General features: G+C 35.2%; 1 protein-coding gene across 2 annotated transcripts in view; it reads left to right on the top strand.

The window, feature by feature from the left end:
- Positions 1-24,664, top strand: part of SCYL2 (SCY1-like 2 (S. cerevisiae)) — a 43,677-nt gene extending 19,013 nt beyond the window's left edge. The window contains exons 7-19 of one of the 2 annotated variants that reach the window (XM_012720616.1): positions 96-212; positions 775-900; positions 2,050-2,226; positions 3,701-3,712; positions 3,825-3,947; positions 6,700-6,813; positions 10,759-10,891; positions 12,609-12,727; positions 16,582-16,682; positions 17,945-18,011; positions 18,441-18,530; positions 20,801-20,920; positions 22,249-24,664. In XM_012720616.1, the coding sequence (XP_012576070.1) occupies positions 96-212; positions 775-900; positions 2,050-2,226; positions 3,701-3,712; positions 3,825-3,947; positions 6,700-6,813; positions 10,759-10,891; positions 12,609-12,727; positions 16,582-16,682; positions 17,945-18,011; positions 18,441-18,530; positions 20,801-20,920; positions 22,249-22,905 (1,956 nt within the window). In that variant the 3' untranslated portion in view covers positions 22,906-24,664. Of the gene's footprint in view, positions 1-95; positions 213-774; positions 901-2,049; positions 2,227-3,700; positions 3,713-3,824; positions 3,948-6,699; positions 6,814-10,758; positions 10,892-12,608; positions 12,728-16,581; positions 16,683-17,944; positions 18,012-18,437; positions 18,531-20,800; positions 20,921-22,248 lie in introns of both variants that reach the window. The other variant, XM_012720615.1, reaches the window with a different exon arrangement.
- The last annotated feature ends 801 nt before the right edge of the window (positions 24,665-25,465 follow it).

Here is a 25,465-nt window from a genome sequence, read left to right as displayed (position 1 = left end):
AAAATATATTTTTGAATAAATTTCAGAAAGTTTCTTAAACTGTTGACAATATAAATACATATCTTTATATCTAATGTTTTCACTCTTTTAAATAGTTGAGTCGTTTAGGATCTAATTCACTTACAAATATACCCGAGGAAGTCCGTGAACATGTAAAACTGCTGTTAAATGTAACTCCAACTGTAAGGCCAGATGCAGATCAAATGACAAAGGTGAGTACTTATAAATTCCTCCCTAAGTGGAGAGTTAAAAATGAACTAAGTGTTTCTAAAGTGATTGTTATAGTCCCCAGATAACATTTATGTTCTTGAATGTTTTTAATAGTCAATGTCTTTGAAGAAATTCAGCAATTTATGTAACTGCTGTCATATAAAATAAGATTTCAAAATAGAGAGACTCCCTAATACTCTTAAGTAGATTTGCAGAATTTCTGAACTCCCAAGAATTCATCCCTTTAATTCACTCATCTAATTGTGGATTTAAATAAGTAAATTGTACTCTTTATGCTTTCAATATATTTTACTTAATCTTTCAATATTTTCAATTATGTAGAGAAAATGTTACTCCCCAGCCAACAGATACTGATTCTGAAAATTTGAACATGAAAAGTAATTTGTAATACTTTTAATTTCTGATTGCTGTAGACTTCGTAAGTGGCCTTTCCATTTTATAAATTTTTTTATTTATTTTTATTTATTTTACTGTATGAGGTTAATTTCATATCTGAGAAGTGCTTTAAACTTACCATTTGTCAAAATCATTTTATTTTTCTAGATTCCTTTCTTTGATGATGTTGGTGCAGTAACACTGCAGTATTTTGATACCTTGTTCCAAAGAGATAATCTTCAGAAATCACAGTTTTTCAAAGGACTGCCAAAGGTTTTACCAAAACTGCCCAAGGTGTGTTGCTCATCAGTTTATTATAGCCAAGATTTAAAATTTGCAGTGTATTTTTACTTACTATGGTGGCTCTCCCAAAGAAATCAGTGTAACTTTTACCTTACGTGCAAAAATGACTATTAAGAAGCTGCAGACTGAAGGTAAAAGTTAAGTTAACCTTCTTTGCCTGGTCCAAAAATGATTGAATAGAATCAGATGAACTTAGAAGGATACCACCTTTGCAAAGGCAGCGCTGGTACATTAAATGTCAGAAGGGAAGCTTATGAGCTGGCATTGTGAAAATCATTGCTTCTCCAAAGATTAAGTTATTTCCCTGTTGATTCTCCTTCCCTCTCTGGTTTATTAATTCATAAATGTGAAATAGTCTACTTATTGTTGACGAATGCTAAAAAATCTACTAGATAGAATACTAGTAATCCTGGTTGGAAAAATATCTCTAGTGTTTACTCTGTGAGGTGCTCATGGATCACCCACTGGTTTTTTAGTGCTTTCCTTCTGTGTATGGAGAATAATAAAGAGAAAACATAAACTGTTTCTACTCAAGACTCTTACACTGAGTATAAATAGGATTACTATGGATGAAATCATCATGTCAGGACATTGTTATACTTGTGTTTTGTGAAGCCTAAATGTTGAAGGAATTAAGAAGAGAGACCTACTGGTGGAGGTTTATGGGCACACTGTCTTGATTTATGAGCAGTAGGGTCACACCACCTGCATTTGAACCTGGCTATCTTCATCTCAGTACTAGAAGTACGATTTGGACAAGTCTGTACTCTTACAACTTCTCTTTCTTCACCCCTCATTTCTAAAATGAGACTAAACGAAATTTTCTGGCACATAGCAAATATTACATGTGTCTGCAACTTAATGGCAACAACTTTTTAGTAAACTTGATTTAATGGTATTATGACATTAAGGAAGTTTTCCTAAAGGTAGGGTGTCTGTTTTTCCCCTTTTATCAAAGATATTTCCCAATTACATTTTTTTCTCCTGTTTAATTTTCAGTAGTGCCCAAGTGTCTCAGTTTCAGCCGTAAATTGTACATTTACTCAGAGTTTGGAGATTTTGGACTGTAATCTCAATGTTAGTACTAAAGGCCTAACATAAGTTTTCGTTTTATAAAAAATATATTTTTTTGCTTTACAGCGTGTCATTGTGCAGAGAATTTTGCCTTGTTTGACTTCAGAATTTGTAAACCCTGACATGGTACCTTTCGTCTTGCCCAATGTTCTGCTGATTGCCGAAGAATGCACCAAAGAAGAATATGTCAAATTAATTCTACCTGAACTTGGCCCTGTCTTTAAACAACAGGAACCAATCCAGGTATGTGTGTGTCTATGTGTCTGTTTGTGTACTTTGCATATTTACTTGCTGTTATTCAGTGATGTTAGTCAGTGACGTCTAACATTGAAAATACAAGAATGATTGTGCTATTTTTTAGAGTTGAGGTAAGTATATTTGCATATTGGAGAGACCTTTTCCTAAAACTATAATTGACATTCGCAAGTAAATATTCAGAACTCTCCATATGTTGCCATCTCAGAAAATAAATGTGGTAAGATTTTACATGTTTTACTGTTATTGTTCTGTTTGGTCTTATTGAAAATTACAGGTTTGGGAAAAGAAATTTTTTTTATGCACTTTCAGTTATCTTTGCTTTTCTGTTGGTCAGGATCTTTAATTTGTAGATGTTGTGTGCTAGTTGTATCTCTTAATTACTAAAAACACTTTCACCAGAAGTGGGAAAATTCTCACAAGATCATGGAAATGATGTATATGTGCATATAATAAACTGAAAATAATAATGAGGCTCTGATGCAGATTCCATTATATTTACTAGCCAGATTCAAAGTAGTCTTGACTTATGAGCAGTAGTGTCACACCATCTACTGTGACACTGAGCCACATTGAATCTGGTTGTCCTCATCTCATTACTAGAAGTATGACTTGGAAAAGTCTGTACTTCCCATTCTCACCTTTAAAATGAGACTAAATGAAATTTTCTGATGCATAGTAAATATTACTACATTCTGCCACTAAATAGCAAAAACTTGTTCATTAAACCATCAACTCCTTGATTTAGTGGCATTATGGCAGGCTGTATGTCCTTCCCTAGACAAAACAGAAACAGTAGGGTCTTGTGGTAAGAGTTCCTGTGTTCATAAAGGATAAAAAAGGTCTGGGCAGGTGAAGGAACTGCAGATTCCAGAGTATAGTTCCCCAAACATAGTCAAAGTATCAGCAAGAAAAATTAGTGGGGCCATGTGCTGCATCAGTTAAGACATAGCCATGTGTCCTAAGGAAACTGTCATCTGAATTCTTACTTGCCTCCATTCGTTGGTATTCTTTTTTTCCATTGTAGTTTAATAAAAATACCTTCTAAACACTTCTGAGAATTCAACATGAATAGAGGTAGGGTAGTTTGTTTCTTGTAATTTAGGTTATATGGTGGCAGCTAGGTGAAAAAAATGGATAGTGAGAGATAATTGAAAATGTTTCTTTTTTAAGATTTTCCTTAGCTCTTTACATTTTCTATACTGTTTTCTTTTTTTCTTGACTTTCATAGAAGTTCAGTGATGGAATTTATTTTGCTATCGTAGACTGCTTTTAAGCTTTATTATTTTACTCAGTAGCTTTCTGGATAGTGGGTATTTGTGGGTGACTGATGTATTACCAGAGATATGTGAGAGTTTGGTAGTTTTTATTTAAATGTTTAACCTGAAAACAGCTGATAAATATTGTGCTTCCAAAAATGTAAAAGGTTTGATATGTATGTTTTTATCTTCCATGCCTTCAGGCTAGCAACATGGTGAGTGTCAAAATATGTAACTTAATATTTTTAGGAAACTTGAAATTTTGGGCATATACAGAGTCTCATAAAGTTTCTAGCTTTAATTCATTATTTTTCTTTCTCTAAACAGATTTTGTTAATTTTTTTGCAAAAAATGGATTTGCTACTAACCAAAACTCCACCTGATGAAATAAAAAATAGTGTCCTGCCAATGGTTTACAGAGCACTAGAAGCTCCTTCTATTCAGATTCAGGTATAATATTTGACTTACTTTTCTTTAATGTTGACTGATTTTTAAATCAAAAGAAAGACATAAAGAGCATTTTTGGTTTGGGTAATGAAATATATAAAATTCAGTATTATATATTAATATTTTATATTATTCATAATGGTTATAAAATATACCTACTCCCAAGGAATTTAAAGAATAAGCTACAATTATCTCATTTATGAAGGGAAATGATTCATTGCTCTTATTAGAAATGCACCATTCTGGGATAAGTTTGAATTTATTATACTTTGGATTATTGTGTGATCCATTATACACCCAAACTCTTTCCAATGTGTAACTGACACATGAATGAAAATTTCAAAGATATATTTGCCTTGTTATAAAAATATTAAGCAGGTACTTCCCTATTCATAATTTTTTTTCATGTTCTGCAGCTCAGTTTTCTGTTAGAAATTCTCTTAACTTTTGCACTGATGTTCATTTGTGCAGCATGTGGCAATAAAAGTAGACAGTACTTTTGTGGGACAATTCCTCATGTATTGTGTACTTTTGTGTGACTATTCCTCATGTATTGTTTAGTCATGCTCTTTTTTCACCAGGAAAGGTGATCTTAAAGCAGTACATGCCTTCCAAGTTTTTATACTTTTGTAACTCCAGTATTAAAATTTTAGTTCTGTGACCTGGAAAAAATTGTCTGGATTGCTACTAAAAGTATATTTTAATTTATAGTCTTTTTTTTTAAGTTTAGAAATTAAATAGCATGTTCAGAACATCTCACTACTAAAGTGGTTTCATATCTATAAAAATTTATAGTCCCTGTGCCAGTGTAGGAATTCTGATAAAGAATAATACAGAATTTTTATTTTGAAGTCTCTGACTATAGCTTTTCTTCTAATATGATGTGAAAGGCTAGTTTTCTTCATAAGAAGATTAGTTTGACCAGTAAGTAACAGCCAGTATTTTATTAAAATCGTTAATATGTAATTCAGATTGACTTGTGCAGCTTTGGTGACTTTAGAAATTACCATTTCTGCCTCATTTAGCACAAGTCTTTAGTTGTCTCTCCAGTTAGTTAGAATCAACATTGCTGGGTAAGATTCTGATAAAATTAAAGCCTTCAGCTTTAGGAAAATCAAAATCAAAGCTCCAGCAGAATCAAAAATTTTTTACTCAAGTAAGTTGATGGCTGGAAAGTAACCTATTATACTCGTTTTTGGTGTTAAGTATTTTTTTTTTTTTTAAGTTTTATTTATTCATACAGAACTGGGGTACAGACCAGAGGTGCAGGGGCTATGAGAGGTTTCACCAGAGACAGAGTGGGGAGCAGAACAGGCAGACTGACGAAGCACACTGCTGAGGGGAGCAGCCGGCGGGTCAGGAGAGGTCTGCCGTGCCATGTGGGTCACCTGCAGAGTAGGGCAGAGAAGAACTCATGCTGCAGTGGCTTTAGCTTCTTAGTGCTGTGCTTTAACCCGCTGCGCCACCAGGGAGGGCCCAGGAGTTAAGTTTTTAAAGTGGCATTTGTTTACAAGTATTTGATAGGCTAGGAAAGAATAAACATTTGGAAAAGTAAACAAAGTGTTATAAGAGTTAGGATTCTTAAAGGCTTAAATTAAAATATTTTAAAAAATCATTTACTTTTATATTAAATATCAAAACTTTGTCCATTCTCCCCTTAATATTATCAATTATTGAGAAAGTACAAAATAAACAGAACTTCTGAAAATTGCCTAATTGAGCTTCCTTAAAGTGTTTGGTTTTATTTAATCTCCTCTTCTTACATGTTACATATTCTATCACATGGATATATACAATAGCTATGCCATCTTTATTTAAGAGGAATAGTTTTACATGTCTTTGCACTTGATTTTTCAAATCAATATAGTGGTTCGGTTTTTAAAAATAAGTGAAAAATTGTGTTATCGGAAATGAAAACTGAATGTTGGTACCATGAGTTAGTTACAAAACCTAGTAAGGGGCCTTCCTGGTGGCACACCTGTTAAAGTCTCAGCACTATCAAGATATTGCCAGCCACTGCAACATGAGTTTGATCCACCCCCCAGATCCCTACTCTCTGACCAGGGAGCTAACCTACTTGGCAGAGAAGACCTCTCCTTTCTCTCCCAGGTGCTCCCCTCAGCAGTGTATTTCTGTAGATCTACTTGTCTTTTCTGCTCTCCACTCTGTCTCTGGTGAATCTCTCCTTCTCTCACATCTGGTCTGCATCCCAGTTCTTTGTATGCATTTAAAAAAAAAAAAAAAAAAAACCCAAAACCTACGTACGCCCTCCCTGGTGGCGCAGCGGGTTAAAGCGCAGCACTGAGAAGCTTAAGCCACTTCCACATGAGTTCGATCCCCGCCTGCCCCAGAGGTGACCACATGGTGTGGCAGACCTCTCCTGATCCGCCCGCTGCTCCCCTCAGCAGTGTACTTCGTCGATCTGCCTGTTCTGCTCCCCACTCTCTCTGGTGAATCCGCTCACCCTTCGCATCTCTGGCCTGTACCCCAGTTCTGTATGAATGAATAAATCTTTAAAAAAAAAAATCTAAGTAGTTCTTGAGTAAGGTCTTCTGAACTTGTGTCCTCATCTGTAAAAGTTAACTGATAATGATAACAGTATTTTTCTTTCAAATAGTTGATGAAAAGATCAAATGATATACAAATTTCCAACAATGTGACAAATTAGCCATGCAAATGTGAAATGTATTTTAATATGTAAGAAAAACAACGGAATAGTCTTTCCCTAAATGAGGTTGATTTGTTTTCTTAATAGGAACTCTGTTTAAACATCATTCCAACCTTTGCAAATCTTATAGACTATCCATCCATGAAAAATGCTTTGATACCAAGAATTAAAAATGCATGTCTACAAACATCTTCCCTTGCTGTAAGTAACTGCATATTAATTTTTGTTTTCCTTTTACTTCCCACTGGTTTAAATAATTTTGTTATTGTTTAATTGCCTTTTTATAGTTCACTTCTTTGTTTGTCTTGTCTATAGGTAACACATATAGTACTATAAAAGCAAGCAATAATAAAAATTTCCATTGATATATATAATTATGTAATAGTGCATTTCTATCTCCTAACTTTGAATACTTCAATAGAAAATTTGAGTAGTTATTTTTCTTAATCCTTTTCTGCTTTTACAATTTATTTTGTTGGTAGTTTTAGAATAATCATGAGAGTTTAAATTTGTGTAGTTCTAAAAACTTTTTTGAGTAGCTTCCTTTTATAAACTGCTTTTATTTTTACCCCCAGCTTAGTTGCCTACTTTCAAAACAGTGAAGAGTACAATTAAACAGTATGTTAATAACAATACAAGTGGGAAGAAATGGTTTTACTCAGAACTCGAGGCCAAGGGTGGTTGCCTTCTTCTGATACTGAATTTCAGTGCTGAATTACTTGGTGGTCTCATGATTTCACTGGGAACAGTTAGTGTTCTTAATCACTTATGCAACACTACCTTATAAGAATTTAGCCCACTGATAATTCTTCATAGAAGTAACATTGAATTCTCCTAATATAGAGGGAGAAATGTCTTCTTTCACTGCTCTGATCTTTGATGTCTGATAGTGGGAAGATTATTAGTTTTACATTTTGTAAAGATCTTTGGAGAAATGTGAATTAATTTATTTCAAACTTTATCTTACTTATGTTAATAAGTGTGAAACAGAATTATTAAACTTCAAATAAATTCTTCCTTTACTACAATAGAAAGAATTTAAATAAAAACAAACATTTGTACCTTAATAGAATTATAAACAAAAGTAATCTAAACAACATAGTTTTACTCTGTAGCTGTCTAATCCATTTTTCCCCGATACAGAGACTCTGAGATGGAAAATAACACCACAGTATCAAAATATTATTTACTAATATGAACAAGTATGAAATGAAATGAAGTTAACAAATCTGAGTACTTATTTTGACTCCACTACTATCCATTGAGAAAGTCTTTGAATCTCTCTGAGTATCTTTTTCATCAACATTAAAAGGGATTTGAGGCCCTCCCTGGTGGCGCAGGGGGTTAAAACATTGCACTAAGAAGCTTAAGCCACTTCCGCATGAGTTCGATCCCTGCCTGCCCCAGAGGAGATCCACATGGCATGGCAGACCTCTCCTGACCCGCCCGCTGCTCCCCTCAGCAGTGTACTTCATTGATCTGCCTGTTCTGCTCCCCACTCTGTCCCTGGTGAATCCTATCACCCTCCGCATCTCTGGCCTGTAGCCCAGTTCTGTATGAATGAATAAATAAATCTTTTTTAAAAAAAAAAAGGACTTGAAATGCAGTCCTTTCCCCTTTTCCCTAAAATTCCTTGATTTTATGATTACATTTCCAAAATGGGTGGTAGTAATAGATCACATAAAATTCAGTTTTCAAACTGCTCTTTAAGAAATTGCATAAGTCATGATATTTTGTGGTAGCATAAATTTATTTTAGTATACATTTTGTGTGAGTGCATGCTAGTTCACTTCTGAGTATGTATGCAGAGCGAGATGTGAAATATGGCTACTTAAATGATCTGTGTAAGTGTCCATAGATATTTATAATCTAAAGATGACAGCTGAGCTCTTTAGGGCATGTTGTTTATTTTATTTATTTATTTTAAGATTTTATTTATGCATACAGAACTGGGGTACAGGCTAGATGTGCAGGGGTGGTGAGAGGATTCAGAGATAGAGAGACAGAGTGGGGAGCAGAACAGGCAGATTGACAAAATACACTGCTGAGGGGAGCAGTGGGTGGGACAGGAGAAGTCTGCTGCAGCATGTGAATCACCTCCAGGGGTAGGGATTGAACTCATGCTAAGGTGGCTTTAGCTGCTTAGTGCAGTGCTTTAACCCACTACACCACCAGTGGGGTGAGGGTTGGGGGGGGGCGGGCATGTTGCTTTTAAAATTTTTTTTTTTTTTTTTAAGATTTATTTATTTGTACATACAGAACTGGGGTACAGGTCAGAGGTTCAGGGGTGGCGAAAGGCTTCACCAGAGACAGAGTGGGGAGCAGAACAGGCAGATCTACGAAGTACACTGCTGAGGGGAGCAGCGGGCGGGTCAGGAGAGGTCTGCCGTGCCATGTGGTCACCTCCGGGGCAGGCGGGAATCGAACTCATGCGGAAGTGGCTTTAGCTTCTCAGTGCAGTGCTTTAACCCGCTGCGCCACCAGGGAGGGCCGCTTTTAAAATTTTTAACAAATATATTTAGAATAGTAACTCTGGAATGGGTTTGCATTTTATATTACCACATTCAGTGCTTCTCCCTTCAAAGTGGCAACTGTAAATTCCTGAATTGCATTCATAGACATAAAATTCCAGAAGCAAGAGTCATGAATTAGAGTTGTATTTTAATAATATATCTGAAAAAAAAGAAAATGCAATTCTATGCAGTTTGGTATTATGCTCCTAGAGTTCAGTTTCTTCATGATGTACATGACTAATATTTTATGTATGTCAAAGAAACTCAAATAATTCCAGTGTCTCTTTCTGTGCATTAGAGTACAAAAATTACTTTTTTTTTAAGTTTTATTTATTTATGCATACAGAACTGGGGTATAGGCCAGAGTTTCAGGGATGTGAGAGTCAGAGTGGGGAGCAGAATAGGCCGACTCATGAAGTGCACTGCTGAGGGGAGCAGCGGGTGGGTCAGGAGAGGTCTGCTGTGCCATGTGGATCACCTTTGGGGCTGGAGATCGAATTCATGCTGAAGTGACTGTAGCTTCTTAGTGCTGTGCTTTAACCCGCTGTGCCACCAGGGAGGGCCACAAAAATTCCTTTTATAAAACTGATTCTAACAGCAGGTTAACAGTATTCCTTGTGTTGTAATTTCAGAAAACACTGTACATTTATACATTACTTTTCAGAGAAATATTTTCCATCTTGTTTTTTTTAACTGTTATTTTGTTTTTCTTAGTCATTAGTTTTTGTTTTTTTTAATGGGTATCTTACTGGAATTATGATCAAAGTATTATATCCTAATAAACTATAGCTAAAAGTTAGGCTGTAAAATATTTGGCAAAGTTGTTGTGACTATAGAAAAAAATTGTGATAAAAGAGCTCCTAAATACAGGGTTTAGTAACTGGATTAGAGGTGCACTTAAAAATAGAAAGCTTTATGTAGGACATAGGTGTATACTCTTCACATGTTGTTAAAATATATACCTTAAGGCTTAATTGAACCTGAGTTAGAGAAAAATACTGAAAACCCAATAGCACCAATGAGTTTGTAGGGAAATATAGTTCTTCTATAATTAAAATATCTCTAAAGAAGAGTTCTTTTTTTTTTTTTAAAGATTTTATTTATTTGTGCATACAGTACTGGGGAACAGGCCAGAGGTGCAGGGACGGTGAGAGGATTCACCAGTGACAGAGTGGGAAGCAAAACAGGCAGATCTTCAAAGTTCACTGCTGAGGAGAGCAGTGAGTGGGCCAGGAGAGGTCTGCCGCGCCATGTGGTCACCTCTGGGGCAGGTGGGATTGAACTCATGCGAAAGTGGCCTTAGCCTAAGTGCTGCGCTTTAACCCACTACGCCACCAGGGAGGACCCTAAAGAAGAATTCTTAATAAGCAGATATATAGTAAAGGTTCTCAAATCTTAATCACTTTATTTAAAATAATATAAAATTAAAGTCATTCCTAACTAGTGTCCTGGAAAAACAGTCATAAATTATTGCAGAAATAAGTCAGGGGAATTAGTACATGCATGAATTTTCTATATTAATATTCTAAACCTACTTTTTGTAGATTTCAGCATGTCTATATAGAATTTAAATTTATACTTACATAACTTGTTTCAGATTGCAAAGTCTCTTACCGTTTATCTCTTTTAATAGGTTCGTGTAAATTCATTAGTGTGCTTAGGAAAGATTTTGGAGTACTTGGATAAATGGTTTGTGCTTGATGATATCTTACCCTTCCTACAACAGATACCATCCAAGGAACCTGCGGTCCTTATGGGAATCTTAGGTAGCTGAAAACTTAATTTTATTTGATGATACTTTATTTAAAGCATGCAAATAATTTTCCAATCTGTAAAATTATATACTCTTCTTTAATGTGGATCACATTTACTAATTGAAGGATGATGCCATGATAGAACTTTTCTTTATGTTAATTTTAGCAAAAGCAGTAGAATCTTGACATTTACAGCGACATTTGGGAATTCTAACTTAACAAATATCATGATAACATACAGTTTTCACTCTAAAATGGGACCAAATAAAAGCGACAAAACTATTTAAAATGCTGATACCAGTGTTAATAGTAACAACTGATGTTTACTTACTAGTTTATAAGATGCACTATACTATTTTCTCTGTTATCTTTTATATCTCCAAAATCCATTGACATAATATAATTATTTCTGTTTTATAATAGGAAAAACTAAGGTTCAGGGAGGTGAAGTCAGTTATTCAGGATCACGCAACTGATAAGTGGAAGACCTCATTCTTAATTTACATGTATTTAAATCTTAACAATTGTTTTTCTCTAAGTGATATGTTTTACTGTTTACTCTGAAATTCTAAATAGAGTTACAAAGTCTGGAAGTGGCCCATAAGTCTGCAGTATTTATAGAAATAGACATAACTGTAGATCACAAAAATATTAGCAGGTTCACTTATTTATTAAATTGAAGTCTTTTGTTAATATTGAAGAAAACTAATTTACTCATTATATATTTTTAATGCTTGTTGTAGTGCCTGCTGTATAGAAAGTCATCACTATATATGTGTAAGAATGGTCAACAATTAATTTATCGTAGACCATTATAGAATGAGAACTTCTGGGACATGGTGTGGACCTGTGAACTTGGAGGATGTTAATCTTCTTAACAAGGAGTTTCACATAGTGGAAAGACCCCAAGCACAAGCCTGGTTGTCAGTTACTCTAGTGACTTTAAAAGGTCTCCTTGCCTATCAAATGATATAAAAATAACATTATTATAGAATTCCCGTGAGAATTCAGTGAGACAAATGAAGGGAAAATAAGGAGCATGATACCAAGTAATAAGCATTTAACAAGTGCTTAGTAAAACTTTTCTGAATATAAAGTAAGGTTTACATTGACAGGAAATCAATAGGAGAATGGTGTATTCTGAAGCTTTGGATTCTAACATGCAAACACTTATAACATGAAAGCATTCAGAAAATGAGCAAATACGCTTAGTTTATGAAATGGAATGCTGTATGAATAGTGTAATAAGAAGGATCTTTAAAGTTAACAGGTGAGACAAGAGGAAGGATTTTGTGGAGTTGATTAAATTATTAAATTTTAAACATTGAGTCTGATTGGCTAAAATGGTGCAAGGCCTATACTTAAGCACTTTGAAAAAGATGAATCAAGTTTGAGCAATAAGTCTGAAATATATATTTAGATGTTATAATCTTACTGATGTACTGTAAGAATTGTTATCTAGCTCTGATAAATTTTTAGAATTATGTTATAATTGAATGTTCCCTTAGACTAAAAGAATATAAGATAAGTGTGTCATGTTTAAATTTAGACTGATGATAACACTGGAATTCAGAAACATACATAAGCTCATTCTTGTTTTAAGATCTGCTAAAGAAAAATTTGTAACTATATTGCTTATCAAATGACTTAATATAGATACACTGTCTTCCACAATTTCTGTTATTTCATCGTACTAAGTTATAAACCTTGTCTCATTCTTTTCTATCAGGTATTTACAAATGTACTTTTACTCATAAGAAACTAGGAATCACCAAAGAGCAGCTGGCTGGAAAAGTACTGCCTCATTTGATTCCCCTGAGTATTGAAAACAATCTTAATCTCAATCAGGTAGGGGTATTTTTTAGTTCTTTACTGTATTCAGCTTACTTTTTCTTCACACTAACTATAGAAATCTATTACAGGTAAAGATTGCTTAAACAAAAATTATGAGAGTTGAATGAAAGGTTATGGGTTTAAAATTAGGGGTATGAGAGGTAGAAGGATGAATTACTGAAGACTTTCTTGGGAAATGGTTAAGTGATCATTTGTTGAAACATGTAGGTTTGTTTTTATTTTTAAGATTGATTTATTTATGCATACAGAACTGGGGTACAGGCCAGAGGTGCAGCGGCTGTAAGAGGCTTCACTAGAGACAGAGTGGGGAGCAGAACAGGCAGATCGATGAAGCACACTGCTGAGGAGAGCAGCGGGCGGGTCAGGAGAGGTCTGCCGCGCCATGTGTACACCACCAAGGGTGGGGATCAAACTCATGCTGAAATGGCTTTAGCTTCTTAGTGCTGTGCTTTAACCTGCTGCACCACCAGGGAGGGCCAAACATGTAGGTTTTAGGGTTACTTTCAAATCTGGGGCTGAGAAGTTAACATAAACAAAGAAAATAGTCTTGTCATGTGTCTAGTATGTGCATTCATTATTTATTGCTCCATAACATATCTCCAAAATCTTAGTGAAGTAAAGCAATCTACATTTCCAGGGCATGGTGAGCTGGACTCCCTGCTTTTTCTCACAGTGCTGCATTCAAGGGTAGGGTCTCATTTGAAGGCTTCACTGCGAGAAGGATCAGCTTCTGAGCTCCCTTATGTAGTTGTTGGGAGGATTCCACTCCATTTAGGCTGTTGGACTGTGGGCCTCAGCTCCTAACTCTTTGTTAGCTGGGTACCACTGTTGGTTCCTTGCTTCGCGGGCCTCTCTAACATGGCAACTTGTTTAGTTAGAGTCAGAAAGAGAATGTCTGCCAGAAAGAAAGAAATAACAGTTCCTTGACGTGTACTTTTTTACTTTTTCCATTTGGTGATTATGGACCACTTTAGGGTTGTGTACCACAGAGAATGAACAGTTAGGTTGGACTGAGAAATACCTATAACATAGTAGGGTGTAATGAAAAAGATTAATTGAGATGAGAATAGGTAGACTTCAAATGCTGTCTGGTTTAGGTGTTTGAACTTTCAAGTTATAGTGAATGCTTTTGCAGAGTAATGTACTCATAGATTATTATAGAAGTAGCACATTATGTATTTATGTCTCTGACTCTTCTAGAAGTCTGGTTATTATAGCTTATTTTTTTACTATATCCCCAACATTTATTGTAGTGCCAGAAACAAAAATAGTTAACTGAATTGAGAGAAAATGTAGGTACGTAGTAATGACACAGATTTTGTTTACTATAGAACTGGTGTTTAATGAAGTACAGTGGAAACGACTGGGAGGAGCTCTACTGTTTAATTGGGTGTCAGATAGGCAGGATTTGAAATTTAGAACTGATATTGAATTGGAGTAATGAAGAAAGCAGAAAGGTGGGAAGTGTTTTGGAACTGGGAGTTTGAAAGTTTACCCCTAGATTTCAGTTTTTGGCTTGTTTCCTCATATCTTTGGTGACGGGGTGACTTCAAGTTATGTTTGGCAAAAAGGAGCAATGGAATACTGGAGAAGGAGAGAATGATAATATAGCTTCAACTTTTGGACATTTCTGTTCTTAGTTTTCCTAGTTACAGCTTAGGACTTTATGACTTAGGCATTCCTAAATGCTTATTTCCAGATATTAATTAGTTTTTTTCAGCATTATGTTTAATTTTTTAGGGGCCCATTTTCATCAACACAAATATTTTGGTTCATAGCTTTTTGTAGTTTAACAACAATATGGATGTTGTCTGCTTTCTTATTCATTTCATAGATAGGGCTTCTTACTCAAGACTGCCCTCTTCTGCTAGTTCTGTTTTAAATAATCCTAGTATATTATACATTAGCTGAAAAAGAGAAAATAACATAAGGAAATACATTTTTTAGTATTTGATTAAAAAGAACAGTAAGTATGCATCAATTAAAACACTATCAGTCACAATCTATATGGAGCAGGGTTCCAAAGATAACCCCCAAATTTGATGATTCACTAGGAAGATTCACAGGCCTCAGCATGTATTTGTACTTATAGGTATGATGTAGTATGATAAAAGAAATTGGGATAGCAAATTGGTAAAGGGGATTATAGGACAGTGTCTGGGAGAAACCAGGTGTGAACTTCCAGAATCATCTCCTGATACAGTGACAAAGAGTGTGTTTAATTTCTCTGGTAATGAATTACAACAATATTTGTGAAAATGTTGCCCAGTCAGAAAACTCATTAGAGAATCATTGCTCAGTTTTTATTGGGGACTGATCAGGTAGTCCCCTCTACCTGCTAGGTGCGCAGATTCCAGACTCCCAGATGGGAAACAAGTGCTTAGCATAAAACTAGTTTTTGAATAGTCTAGGCATAATGAGGCATAGTAAGTTAATGGTGAGCACTGTATAGCTGAGTGCTTGGATGCAGGCCAAGGCCCAACCTCGCTAGCCCTAAGTCTCAATGGTGGTGGTTTCTGCTCAGTGTGGTGACTCTTGTGTAGTCATGAGATTCAGCCATCTGGGCAAGTCTCACAAACATCGTGAAGCCAGATACAGAACATTCAAATCTACTGAGTGAAATTTAGATAAAATACCAAAAAAAAAAAAAAAAACCTACACTGCTAGAAATCAGAATGGCATTTCTTTATGGTTTGTGTGGGTGGAAAATGGCTGGAATGGGCACAAGGAAGTTCTGGGGTACTGACAATGTTCTGTTTATCTGTTTATGGATTTTGGGGATGTGTATTTACTTCTAGACTGTCCTGTTAGTAATATGATATTTCAATAAAATGTTAAAAAAAATTAAAAACAAGTCAGACATGGTAATAGACAGAATGATGCCTTTTGTTACTCTCAGCATAAGATAAAGAGTAAAACCAATGTCTAAGTGATTTGGTGGTGGGTGCAGTGGGTACTGATAGCTGAGTGGGAGGGGGTCCTATACTTCCAAAATTCCGATAATAGAAACCAGTGTCACCTCAAATAAATAAAGAAGCAAATGATAGGACAGGGTAAAAGACAGTGTATGTAAGTAGAATAGAGTGCAAGCTTCGGAGGCAAATTCAGTATGAATTCTAATTCACCGTGAAAATTATTTTTGTCTCTCTCAGTATGTTGCTTTCTTTCTTGCTTAGCCTGAATTTCCTCATTAGTAAAATAAAATTAGTACTCACCTTGCATTGAAGATTTTTTGAGGATTAATAAAATAGTGTATTAGAAACACCCAGCATAAAGATTGAGTCATAAGATTTGGGGTGAGGAGAACAGCCATTTCTAGATTCTTCCTGTAAATATTTATAGATAGTCTTAGAAAACTATAAGAATTATTTAACCTGAGCTTAAATTATGTTGAGATAAGTCTTAGAGATACTTTGCATACTTTAACTGTTTAAAAATTATGTCATATAATATTTTACTACTTTTTAGAAAACAAAATTTATTTTATCTACACATGTTATTTTTTACAATAATCTATTTAAAGAGGAATTTTTAATGCATTATTAAATGAATTGTTTCCAGTTGTGAAAACAACTGGAATACTGAACTGATGAATTCAGTATTTGGTTTTGGTTTTGGTTTAACCTGTGAAAGTTTGAAATAACAATGAAGTGGGGGAGGAGGTCGTTAATTTATATAAGACCTCTAGATAGACAGTTCAGGATATAAAACTCGTTGAGATCTGTGTTCTTGAACTTAAACTCTCACCAACTATATTACCAGCATGCAAAAATATGATAAAAGTTTGCAACATTATGGTGATTTCACTACATTTGTTGCTAACATTTTAACTGTCAATTTCTTATTAGTTCAATTCTTTCATCTCCGTCATAAAAGAGATGCTTAGTAGATTGGAGTCTGAGCATAAGACCAAACTGGAGCAGCTTCATATAATGCAAGAACAACAGAAGTAAGTAGGTTGAATACAATTTGTACTTTCTCTAACAGTAAAATTGAAGTTACCTCCTGATATGTTTTCTGTAATATGAACTAGAAATATTGTTAGATTTTAATTTGGCCATATGTAAAACATTTAAAATTTTTACAACATAAGTTGCACTGAGTGTTGCTGGAAATCTGATATCACTTTTAAGTACAGAATTGAACCATAAATCTTAGCAGTTTCCCTACATAACAAATACTGCTTTTGAGAAAAAGCTCTTATCAGCATTAGTAAATCAGAATTGCAATCTCATGTTGTTGATCATCAAGGGCAACAAAATTATTTATCAAATCTCTGAAACCCTAGTGTTTTGATTTTTCTTTTTTTTTTTTTTAAGATTTATTTATTTATGCATACAGAACTGAGGTTTAGGCCAGGGATGTAGAGGCGGTGAGAGGATTCACCAGAGACAGAGTGGGAACAAAATAGGCAGATTGACAAAGTACACTGCTGAAGGGAGCAGTGGGCCATGCCATGTGGGTCAGCTCCCTGGCTGGCAATCCAACTATTGCTGAAGCAGCAGCCGCTAGCTTTGTAGTGCTGTGCTATGCCCCATTTTGCCACCAGGGAGGGCCCTATTTGATTTCTTCCTTCTCTTTTCTCTACCCCAGGAACATTTATAGAGCAAACATCCATGTAAATGTTTCTAAATTACTTGCAAAATACTGGTATTCATAGAAAGAAGGGAAATGCGAAAGTTGTTTATTGGAGAATGCTGGTTTATATAGCTTAAATTTCCACTATATCTATCCCAGAGCTCAATACATGATTTTAAGATAATTAGCTACAATTCTGTCCTGAGCCCAAATGTTTCTGGAAATCAGTGAAATTGATATTAGTCATAATCAACACCAAATAGAAACTCTGGCTTTTGCTCTGGTAACATGAATGTTTATGGAAATAAATATATATGGTATAGATGCAGTGACAATAGTCCTTTGTATGCTAAGTATTTTGTAACATACATACATTTGTGACCTTTGGTGAATATTAACATAGTCATGCTGTGTAAATTTCAAGTGTTGAAGTTTAAAAAATAAAGGGCATAATAAAGGTTAATGTTGGGGACAGACATCAATAATAGAAAAAGTGAAAAATATTTTGACTAATGAAAGAATGAAGTTGCAGATTTAGTTCAAATAAATTCCATGTCAATGAACTATTTTTAGCATGAGTATTTAAAAATACACATCTTTTTATTGCTTTGTAATAATTAAATTCTTTTTCAGGTCTTTGGACATAGGAAATCAAGTGAATGCTTCTGAAGAGACAAAAGTGACAAATATGGGGTCTCAGGTAAAAAGCCATTTAGATTATTTTGATTTTGTTTAACATTTGTGTTTCATGAAGCAGTTGATTATTTTAAATATATATATATATATTTTTAAAGATTTATTTATTTGTGCGTACAGAACTGGGGTATAGGCCAGAGACTCAGGGGTGGTGAAAGACTTCACCAGAGACGGAGTGGGGCACAGAACAGGCAGATTGACAAAGTACACTGCTGAGGGGAGCAGCGGGCGGGTCAGGAGAGGTCTGCCACGCCATGTGGTCACCTCCGGGGCAGGCGGGGATCGAACTCATGCGGAAGTGGTTTCAGCTTCTTGGTGCAGTGCTTTAACCCCCTGCACCACCAGGGAGGGCTGAAGCAGTTGATTTTTAAGTAGTAAAGTCCTGTTTTTATTGACCTCTAGTCAAATGATGGCTATTTTTCTTTTTCAGCAGATTGACAAAGTCTTTAACAGCCTTGGAGCAGATTTTCTGACTGGTGGTGAATCAGAAAGTAAAGATGATGGATCACATAAACATAAAAGAGTAAGTTTCTTGGCTGTTCTTCTAGTACGCTTGATTATATTATAGGACTTCTTATGAGCCACAGATTTTTGTTGGAAAATACTGTTAAGCATCTGAACAAAAACTCTATGAAATTTAAAAACTCCCAGTGGTATAGAACTTGGTCCATGTTGAGAATAAACACACTAAGATTTACTTATTACTGTATTGCTGACCTGTGGTAACATAGAGTGCCCAACTCCCTGCTCCTGTCCCAATCAGCCATGGCCTTCAGTAAGTTCCATGATTTGCCTTTTCTGCTTACTTCCCATCTGTTGGCATCCACTGGAGATGCGTACTGTACTTTACCTTAGGTTTGCCTTCATTGTTCTCATCTCTCCTACTAGCTACAGGTTATACAAATTTTTAGTTCAGTTTCTTCTCAAATTCACTTTGAACCCGGCCTTCTCTGGTGGCGCAGCGGGTTAAAGCACAGCATTAAGAAACTTAAGCCGATTCTGCATGAGTTCGATCCCTGCCTGCCCCAGAGGAGATCACATGGCGAGGCAGACCTCTCATGACCCGCCCACTGCTCCCCTCAGCAGTGTACTTCTTTGATCTGCCTGTTCTGCTCCCCACTCTGTCTCTGGTGAACCCTCTCATCCCCCAATCTCTGACCTGTACCCCAGTTCTGTATGAATAAATAAATCTTAAAAAAAAAAAAATTCACTTTGAACCCAACGTTCTCCAATCTCAGGCCCGCTTTTATTCCACGATGAAAACTTGAACTTTTTATGGTCTATCCCCTTTCACCTTGATATTTTTTTAAGAATACCCACACTTGTTTTTGTAAACTGATCCACAATTTGGATTTATCTCGTATTTTCTCACAGATAGATATAAGTTGTGCCTTTTTGCAAGTGTGCTGTGGAACTGATGATGAACCCTTCCTGTTTGATCATGTCAGGGATACATGATGTCAGCCTGACTTCTTACTGGTTAACTAACAGTGTTTTAAAAATCTGAGAACATGTTTATCTTCTGTTTCCTGTTAAAATTTTGAGCGCTCTCTGATTTTGCATAATTTGTAAATTACTTTCCAATTGAAATATTGATTATTCAATATTCAATGTTAAAAAATAAGTTGAAGAAAAAAAACACATATCAGATGGTCTAACATGTGGAAGATACAGAAACATACATAAGGGTCAATCAAACCTAAACCAGCAATAAACAACTTAACATCTGACTGCAAACTGAAGCAAGCAGAAGGGAAGGTGAGGTAGGAGTAGGGAGAAAGGGACTCAATGAAACATGTAGGATTATTGGGGTGCTAGTTGTGGGCTTGTTTTGAAAATATACATTTTGTTAAAGATTTATTTATTTATGCATATAAAAACTGGGGTTGAGGCCAGAGGTGGAGGGGGTGAGAGGATTCACTAGAGACAGAGAGGGGAGCAGAATGGGCAGCTCTCCTGAAATACACTGTTGAGAGGAGCAGTGGGCAGAACAGGAGAGGTGTGCTGCAGCATGTGGGTAACTCCCTTTCCGGGGAATCGAGCTCGTACTGTAGTGACTAGGCTGAGACTTTAACCCCTGCGCCATCATGGAAGCCCTGAAAATATATATTTGTAGAGACTTATACCTATAATTCCCAAAGATACAGGTAAACGAGTTTTACCACAGTCAACATAATTTGGAGAAAAAGAACCAGTTTAGAATTTCTGCTGAGGGCAATTTTCTCCTGTTCATTCAACATAGGGGAGTAGTTTTATGAGTAAGACCATGGACTTGCCGGGCATTGTGACTTACAAAACTGTAAGAGAATATACCCCAGGAAGTCCTAATTCAGTATGATTAAGAAAAGAAAACGACCAATGTCAAATTCTATGCAACCATTAGGATTAAAACCAGCTATTTGTTTACTTCTGGTTTAACTTTTTGGTGAATTCATAAAGTAATTTTGGTTTTTGATATTTAGAGCTCAGCAAGCTCTCCCAGCTTTCTAAGTTAAAATCACCAATCATAGTCTTATTGTCTGGGAAAAGATGTTTCTAAGAAGTGGTTTTAAAACAGTAACTTTTCATGCTGGAAATACTTTAGTACAGATTCTGTGAGTTTCTACATAAAGTTAAATCGTGTAATAATGTGAAATACAGCTTGCCTATGGCAGTCACTAACATAGGAGTTTGCATCCTATGCATCCTACTTGCCACATATACCAAAACATATTTGCAAATGAGGAATCTTCTGTCTTACAGGTGTCATTGTAAGGTTGACAGTTGTTTTTTGTTTGTTTGTCTTATTTAAAGGTACCACTGACACTTGAAGAAAAACAGAAATTAGCAAAAGAACAGGAGCAGGCACAGAAGTTGAAAAGCCAGCAGCCCCTTAAGCCCCAAGTACATACACCTGTTGCTCCAGTTAAACAGGTCAGAATTTATTTCTTTTGTGTGATTTCAAGAATACTATTCTGAATGAGAAAGATATCATGACATGTAGCCTACCTACTGATGTCTGTTTCAAAGAATATTGTATAAGTAGTTTCTAAGAAGTAAAAGCATAAAGAACTTTCTAACAACTCCTCAAGAGCCTGCCTGATGTATAGTGTTTCATGATGGTGCTTATTATCATTAAAGAGGATGTCAGATGACTAGGGGAGAGTCTTTAAACAGAAGCTCTTAGGGTACTACTTCAGTGCTGTTTACTTGGCATTGACAAGGAATATTATATTCATGCTCTTGTTTTTGAGCTAAAAGTAACCTTCAATTTTTGACTTTTCAGTTATACTCAGATTTGTACTTGAGTGAGGAAGACAGCTTATGTGGCCTGAGCAGTATTTTTCCTGCTATGTTCCAGGCCCTGTTCCTAGGTGCTGCTGGTGCTACAGCACTGGTTAAGGTCCTTGCTTGTTGTTATTTTATACTTCTATTGGTTTAGAAATAACTTTATCTCAGAATTCCTTGAATTATATTTTTGTTAACTCTTATTCACTGAAATTATTCCTCTAAAAAATCTTTGTGGGACAAGAGGCAAAATCTTACGTTAGAGCAGAGAAAACAGATTTCCACAAAATTTTGATGACGTTCAAAATATAAAAATTTTAACAGTATTCTTCTTTGATCATACTTAGTGAAATAAGCCAGAAAGAAAAAGAAAAATACAGGATGGTTTCACTCATAGCAGGAGTATCAGGGATCGGAGGGGAGGGGAGAACATATATATATAAATATGTATGTATGTATGTAAAAATTGTAATAAAGTAAAAAAGAACATCAACTAACAACTCTAAACCAGAGACATTCTGTGGGGGAGGAGAGGTGCAGAGAGCACACGGAACCACAGTGGTGGCACAGGGGTGAAGTGGTGGTGGGAAGTCCACAGGGATTACAACTGAGATGGAAAATGTACAAAATGAAGAATTGTGTGATGTTAAAAATAAAATAAAGGAAAAAAAAATATTTTTCTTGTAATGCTGATCTACTAATTAGATTCTTTTATGGGAAAGAAACATTTCTTTTAAATACAGTTCAAAGTGTTTCCTTATTGTCAAGTTGATTGCGAATGTTTATCTGTAAAAACCATTCATAACAAGGTGGAAGCTTAGATTTGGCTTGTGGACCATGGTTTGCTGACCTAGTAGTACAGATTGCTGACCTTAATTTTAGTTTTTCCCTTGTAATATAATCTAGGAAATGTTTACTAATTATAAAGTAATTTGGCATTCTTAATGATAACATAATTCCCTCATATTTTTCAGACTAAGGACTTGACAGACACATTGATGGATAATAACATGTCATCTTTGACCAGCCTTTCTGTTTCTACCCCTAAAATGTCTGCTTCAAGTAACTTCACATCTGTTCCTTCCATGGGCCTTGGCATGATGTTTTCTACACCAATTGATAATACAAAAAGAAATTTGACAAATGGCCTGAATGCTAACGTGGGCTTTCAGACTTCAGGGTTCAACATGCCAGTTAATACAAACCAGAACTTCTTCAGTAGTCCAAGCACATCAGGATTGGCCAAGATGCCCCTGGGAACACCTTCTACTTTGCCAAACTTCAATGCAATGAGTGTTCCTGGTTCAAATGTTGCTGGTGCAAAGCAGGTTCAACAAAGACCTACTGATATGTCTGCCCTTAATGATCTCTTTGGCCCGCAGAAACCCAAAGTCAGCATGAATCAGTTATCACAACAGAAACCCAATCAGTGGCTTAATCAGTTTGTACCTCCTCAAGGGTCTCCAGGCACAGGCAGCACAGTAATGGGAGCACAGATGAACATGCTAGGACAACCGGCCTTTGGTGTGCAGGCCAATCCATTCTTTAATCCGCAGAACTTTGCACAGCCACCAACCACCATGACCAGTAACAGTGCAGCTAGTAATGATTTAAAAGATCTTTTTGGGTGAGGTGTCTTGCTCCTGTTTTCAAAGGATTCTCAGTTTTAATCATGAGTGAGGTGATTTACATGTTTATCTTGTTGGCTTGATGGAACTACTACTTGGGAAAGTGAGTGGTTCTTTGACAGAAAACACCTGTTCCCATGCCAGCACTGTAGTTGTATGGACTCCTAGCAGTTGAGTTTTTTTTTTTAAAGCATTGAGGATTTTTTTCCTCCTGTCATCTTGTCTTCAGGTTTTTAAAAAAAGACCCAGTCCTTAACAGTCAAAGAGGAAAAAAGGCACCTAGTATCTTGAATAGCAGACTTTTTAAAAATTAGGTGTTTATTTTGACTTGTACATCTTGGTGTTATTTAAAAAATTGAGTCCATGATAATTGCAAGTTGCATCTATCAAAGTCTACATGGTACAGAGTCTGCCTACGCAAGTCATCAGTCTTCATTTTTAATGTGAAAAATATTGATGCTGTATTGATTTGTTTGTATTTAGTATGACTGAGGGAGGAAATGATAAGCATAATGAAAAGGACCAGGTCATTTGCTTTTTCCAATCTTATTTTCTTCTCAGATGAACTTATGTTTAGTACAAAGGACAACCAATACTGCAAAATTTAACTTAACCTGGATTTCATTAGTTCCAGCTAACGGGCGTTATTAACCATCTTAAAATGCAAACTGATCATTGTAAATTATATTTTAGCATGGTCTGCCTCCAAATAGTAACGTATTTTTCTGTATTTACTTGGATATATTCAGAATCACTTTTTCCTACTGTGTCACAGACAGAAGAGGTGTGTACTGATTTGTACAGATATTTGACAGAGCCCCTGTGTGATTTCCCTGGCCAATGCCTTCATCTTTCAGTTTGACTTTAATTTCTGAGGTTGCAGCATACATGAATTGCGTTTTCAAAGGGGGATTTGTATAATTACACTATATTTAATGAGTAAACTTTTGAAATTTCTGCTGTATTGTTTAAAATGTAATAAACTTTACTTCTCTAAAAACGAGCAGTTGTATCTTCTGGCTACCAACTGATTAATTTTCAGCTTGTCATGACCTCATCAGTTACCACCACTGAAGCTTAATTTTTGAAGAATTCCAGAAACATTTCCTTCAAATATTTTAATGTCTATAATTAGCCATTTTTAGAAAGGAATAATAAATTCTAAGATGAAACACTTTACTTTTCAAAGCCCTTCTCTCACATTTTTTAATTTGCTGATTAATCAACCACAGAGCCTTATGCTATAAATGTCATTTGTATTTTGTTAAATTATATGCCATCATTTTGTGATAACTTTAAAACCATCTTTCAGAGTGTGTATGTATTATCATTGCTGCCTTAGATAGCTTGTGGTTTTTAATTATCTGAAACCAGCAGTCATTTAAAATAAATCATATAAGGTTTAGTGTGCTGGTATTAAGTTAATTCATTGAAAAATATATATACACACAGTGTATATGTTGAGTATACAGTACTTGATTATAAGATGTAATTTGGCAATATTACTGGTGGTATTAAGAGGGTATTTTAAAAAATAAAAATTCAGCTTTACCTCTGCTTTCTGTATGAGCTGTTACTTATTACATGGTTTTAGAGAAAGGACTCAGAGAACCTGAAGAAGCTTATCTAAGGGATGAAAGCACTAGGAAGATCAAAATGTTTTATCAAATACATTCACATCTTGACCAAATTATTTGTCTTGTCTGTAACACAACATTAATATTATGCTTGAGAAAGTTTACATATGTAATAAAAATTTTTAATGTCAACAAATTTTTCTTTTTAACAATTCAGTCATAACTTTATTAGGAAATTGCCTTTTTATTTTGCAAAATTAATGCTATTATTAAACTCTGAATTAAAAAGCATCTATTACAACTTACATAATTTAAACTTCTAAATATAAAAATAGATCATTTGAAAAATGTACCTTTTAAATCTCACATCTTGACAATTTCTCATTCACTGAGGTAATGGTGCTGCATTTTACAAATATTTTCCTACCCATTTTTCTTTCCTGAAGATATTTATCTCCATCAATTGAACTGTTACCGTTGCCCTTTTCTGTTGGAAAATTGCTCCTGTAAAATAATCACTGCTATCTCTAAGCTGTTGTTTCTATGAACAAAATTTTCAAAGTATTAGATCATCTTAAAATTATTTAAGAATGAACAGCATTTAAAATCCCCTATGCTTAGAGTAGAAAACTGTTAGTGCTTACAGACAAATATTCCAAGAAAAATTTCCTTTTAATCTTGAAATGATTCTTTATATTTTCCTTATGCTGAAGTATGTGACATATGTAGAGGATATATATAAAAGGAAATGGAATAGACTATGTACTTGGCTGAGCTTTTGGTTTTATTTTGGAATATGTACATAACCCTTTTTACCTTAATAAGGAGTAGACTTTTGTTGTTTTTTTAAAACTGTAAAATATTTTTTTTAAACACATTACAGTATATGTGAAACTACCTGGCAGCAAGCAGATGATGCACCCAATAAAATTTAGCTTTGATAAAACTTGTCCTATTAAATTGTGATTTCATATCAAGTTGTGATT

This window comes from Condylura cristata, unplaced genomic scaffold (assembly GCF_000260355.1).
Source record: "Condylura cristata isolate star-nosed mole 26May11 unplaced genomic scaffold, ConCri1.0 scaffold00004, whole genome shotgun sequence".
Taxonomy (NCBI): domain Eukaryota; kingdom Metazoa; phylum Chordata; class Mammalia; order Eulipotyphla; family Talpidae; genus Condylura; species Condylura cristata.
The sequence above is the reverse complement of the archived record's forward strand: the minus strand, read 5'-3'. Positions and strand labels throughout refer to the sequence as shown.